The sequence below is a fragment of the Orycteropus afer genome, unplaced genomic scaffold (assembly GCF_000298275.1).
Source record: "Orycteropus afer afer isolate SDZICR_OR568_19922 unplaced genomic scaffold, OryAfe1.0 scaffold00001, whole genome shotgun sequence".
NCBI lineage: Eukaryota > Metazoa > Chordata > Mammalia > Tubulidentata > Orycteropodidae > Orycteropus > Orycteropus afer.
In genome coordinates, this window is record NW_006921588.1 from 5,673,326 (window position 1) to 5,677,862 (window position 4,537).

General features: G+C 34.4%; 1 protein-coding gene across 1 annotated transcript in view; it reads right to left on the reverse strand.

The window, feature by feature from the left end:
• Positions 1 to 1,134: 1,134 nt before the first annotated feature.
• ANKAR (ankyrin and armadillo repeat containing) overlaps positions 1,135 to 4,537 on the reverse strand; it is a 73,795-nt gene continuing 70,392 nt past the window's right edge. Inside the window, exons 21-22 of the mRNA XM_007951573.2 lie at positions 2,637 to 2,683; positions 1,135 to 1,385 (exon numbers count right to left, since the gene is read on the reverse strand). Coding sequence (XP_007949764.1) covers positions 1,135 to 1,385; positions 2,637 to 2,683 — 298 coding nt within the window. The remainder of the gene's footprint in view (positions 1,386 to 2,636; positions 2,684 to 4,537) is intronic.

A 4,537-nucleotide genomic window follows, 5' to 3' on the forward strand; every position in this document is an offset into this window, starting at 1 on the left:
GAAGGGGGAGGGGGGCTCCTTTACAGCATACACTGAAGCACGGTTTGCTTTTTTGTATTATCTCTCTGCTGCTATAAAATATGAGAGGCAGACATCACTAAAACTTGCACTTACTAGAAACAGAATCCTCTTTCATTCATTAAGAATACTGTGGTTCTAGCTCTGGTAGCATAGTGGCTACGGCACTTGACTGCTAACCAGAAGGCTGGCGGTTCAAATCCACCAGCCACTCCTCGGAAGGAAGATGGGGCAATCTACTTCCGTAGTGATACTGCCTCGGAAACCCAAGGAGGGGTCACTATGAGTCGGGTCCGACTCGACGGCAAACAACAACAACAGGCTTCCAACAGGGGAGTGGTTTACAAAGACCTATGCACCACCCGTGACCACCACCCCCAAGATCCACAGCTCTCCCCAGTACTGAACATACTCTTCCTCCAAGTGAAACCAGCTAGCTCCAGAGAGGCTCAAACCTGGACTACTGGCCTCAATACCACCATGTTTCCAACACCAAAGAGCATTTTTCTTGCCAAAATGATAGTTGCCAAATTTACCTCATTCCCAGCTGCAGAACTATAAATCTCCAAACCATGATGGCATAGAAAAATAAAATGTTTATTAAATGTGGAAAAAAGAAAAAGAGAATAATGTGGTTCTAAGCCACAAAGAGTATCACCCAAAACCAAAAACACTGTAAGTATGGAGATTGGTAAACACTGGTGCCACATTTTAGCCATACTTGTGTATTTGATGGTCAATGAATTCTGATTTTATTTTTAAATAAAATGCCTTAAAAGTACACATTTCAGGTTTTAGAAGACTCATGCATTTATGCTATTTCTCATTAAATATCTCTAGGTATTACAATGAGAATTAAAGTGAATCAAACTTCTGTAGCCCAGCATAGCAATTTTAAAATACTGCTAGCACATCAGTTAAACCACCCCTGTTACTTAACAAATTTTAGTAGATTTAAATGTAGGCATACTACTGCAGAAAATTCTCATTATTTTTGAAGTCATTATTTTGACTAATGTTAAGTTCCACTAGATGTGCTAAGGAGAATCTGTTTGGTATCTGTATCAAGAACTTCATTTAAAAGATTGCTTAGGAATTTTTTCATACTAAATGCTTTTATGAGGTTTCTGGAGGCTCCAGGTTGGCTTTCGGTGTGTGTTTCCCAAGTTGGCTCAAAACCACTATTCTCGGTCTTGAAACTTTTATAATATCTGATGAAGATGGAGATGAAAAAGAAAAAACATTGTGAGAAACTGCAGTATTTTTTGTTGCTCTGAAGAGTCCCATGAAGTTAGTTACAGGAGGTATTAAAGTCAAAGAATCTCTTGGTTGTATTTTAGGTTTTGATTTTCTTCGGTGTTCTCTTCCTAAAAATAAGAGAAGCACAATTAAGTTTCTCTTTCATAAGTCTAAAAACCCTAGCTCTAGTCTCATTACTTGCAGTTCCATGGAGTTATCTATATCATTAAAGCATACTAAGGGAAGAGATGAGTAGATTCCAGACTTTGAGATTTCAGAAACTAAAAATCTGTGAGGACTATTACATAATTACCAACTTTTTATTATGCCAGGTTGGCACTAATAAAAGTACAAACGCCAGCTACTCTAAACTTCATTTTGTAAAAGAGTATTTAACACCACAAGAACATGGAAAAGGCATTATCTCAAAATGATGGACTGCACATTAATTGAAATTAATTTTATCAGAAGCTTACTCTGGTATCCATATTTATTATTATTTTTCACAAACAAGTGAAAACTTCATCAGACAATAACTGGTACACAGATTTCTATTTAGAAACCAGTGTTGAAGTAAGGAAGAAGTGAGACTGACTTTACTTTTTTTAATGTGTAAATTACTCTTACACTAAAGAGCCAGTTAAACAGGCATTCTTCTACCCATGCTATTCAGAAATACAGTCTCCCACACATAATGAGTTTCTCTCACAATAAATGACATTCTTTACTCTCCTTTTACTGTTTTCCTTATTCCTTTCTTTTCCACTTTTGACTCCAGAAAACTGATTTAGACTTTGAATGATTCCTTTATTTTGACTATAATCAGTAAGACTGATTTTGCTCCTGCACTAAGCACATATGAATAAATACTAAGCATACACTTGAAATCAATAAGTAGTTTATTTTTCCTCTTTCATATCTAATAGGATGAGATGAGTGGCATTATAAGATCTAGATACTAATCTTTGCAGGCCTACATTACTGATAAGTCATATACAAACCATGTACAAAACTCTACAGATTATCAATGGAGAAAATAGAAAAGCTAGTACTATAGCTAGAACATAATTTAAGTCATACTTACATGTTGTTTAAATGATAACATTTCTATGCATGGCTTGTGAGAAAAAGCAAAGAGAGGGATCTCTGTTAAGTGATGTTAGTAGGAAGGGACTTAGAAGAAATGATTAGCATTAAGAGAAATGATTAACATGGGCTTTTAAATGGGAAGGTATTTTACAGAGGTGGAATTAAAATCACGAATGTTCACAGATACATTTTTTGGTAGCTTTTATATTTTGAATTTTTAGAAATGAAACATAGAATTTTAGAATGTCAGAACTAGACAGTACCCTAGAAATTAAAGAAAAATCAGTTACCTTTTTTAAAGACAGGAATTATAGATGGTCCTCCATTTTTCTCCAGACTAAAAGGAAAACATTTTTATCACAAAAACTTGAGATATATAAAAACTTAGTACATCCATGTATCATGTCCAATGCCTAAAAGTCTAATTCATACATGTTAGCTGTTCAATGCTTGATTTTGCTATTACTACGTTGTGTGATTATTCTGTTCTCTCGACACTTGGTTATACATTAAAAACCTTAATTTATCTGGTATTCTGTTGACTAAAAATATTGAGTAACTGAATCACATGTTTACTTATTTTATACTAATTGATAATTAAAATGATAAAGATATATGTGTTTAAATAACCAGTATATATATATATATATACACACACATATATGTATATGTATATATATGTATGTATATGTATATATATGTATGTGTATGTATATGTTTAAATAACCGTGTGTGTGTGTGTTCAAATAACCATTGTTGGCAAGGATGTGGAGAAGTTGGTACACTTGCTTATTGCTGGTGGGAATGTAAAATGGTGTAGCCACTGTGAAATACAGTTTGATGGTACCTTAAAAAGTTAAAATTGAACTACCATATGACCCAGAAATTCCACCCCCAGATATACCAAAAAGAATTGAAATTAGGGACTCAAACAGATACTTGTACATCAGTGTTCACTGAGCATTATTCACAATAGCCAAAAGGTGAAAACGAGTCAACCTTGTGGGAATTAGAAGTGACCCTTCTTCAGGACACTTTACTGCCATCTGCTGGAAAATGGTCAAATAACTATACAAATCAATGACTGAGGTGAATGACAATCTCTGGAGTTGTGAACACTCGATTTGCAGAATTATAAGGAGGGATAGAAGTTAGTAAACTTGTAAGAACTGTTACTGAGGTTGAACTAGTAAGAAAATAATTACTAATACAAGTAACAGTGCTAAGCACTCTCCTTAAATAATTTATTAGGACTGTTTAATCTTCATAACAATTCTATGGGGGAGTCTGGTTTAAATTTAAAAATGGAAAATAGATTAAAAGATTATTAAGGCAAGGTTTTGAGGTTTTATGATGGGTAATCGTATCTTCCTTGATAACAACAAAATATTTCTTGTTATCACCACTGGAAACAGAAAGCAGAATGTAGTTGGGATCATGACAGCATTTTGTTGGGAATGTACATCACTTCTCTATCCCCATGTCCCATCCCACCCCAAGAATGGAAGGCTAGTGAAGCTTCTTTAGATGTGTATATTGTGAAGTATGTAAAAGGACAGAATTTTACCAGTGGTAAGTATTCATCATGAAAAGAATCTAAGCCTAACACCTGTTAGTTTAACATTACTCTCCAGCAATGGTGCTGGCATATGAACAGATTGAGTATATGCAGTTTTCCTATTCTGACTCATAGACCCATTTATGACAGAGTAGAAGTGCTCCCACAAGGTTTCCAAAGCTGAAAATCTTTGCAGAAGCAGACTGCCTTATCTTTCTCCTGCAGAGTGGCTTGTGAGTTCAAACTGCTGACCTTTTGGTTAGCAGTCAAATGCTTTAACCATTATGCCACCAGAGCTCTTACACACAATCTTACAGGTGGTACATGAAGCCTGTGCTTCATTAAAGTTAAAAATAACAATGTTCCTTACCTAATTGCTAGGAAGAAATTTATAATACCCACCTTTAATATAATGACTTTAAACAAGTCTTGCATTTTATTACCAGAGAAGTTTTACGTTATACATACAGAACTGGTTAAGATAATAATTTTTAGAACATTCTTCCCCTTAGCACACAAACTGTATTCATTTATTTACACCTAGTTATTCTTTGGCTTGAATCACTTCATTGGTGTCACATTACTTTGAAAATAAAGTTCAAATAATCTATATATTTAATGATATATTTATAA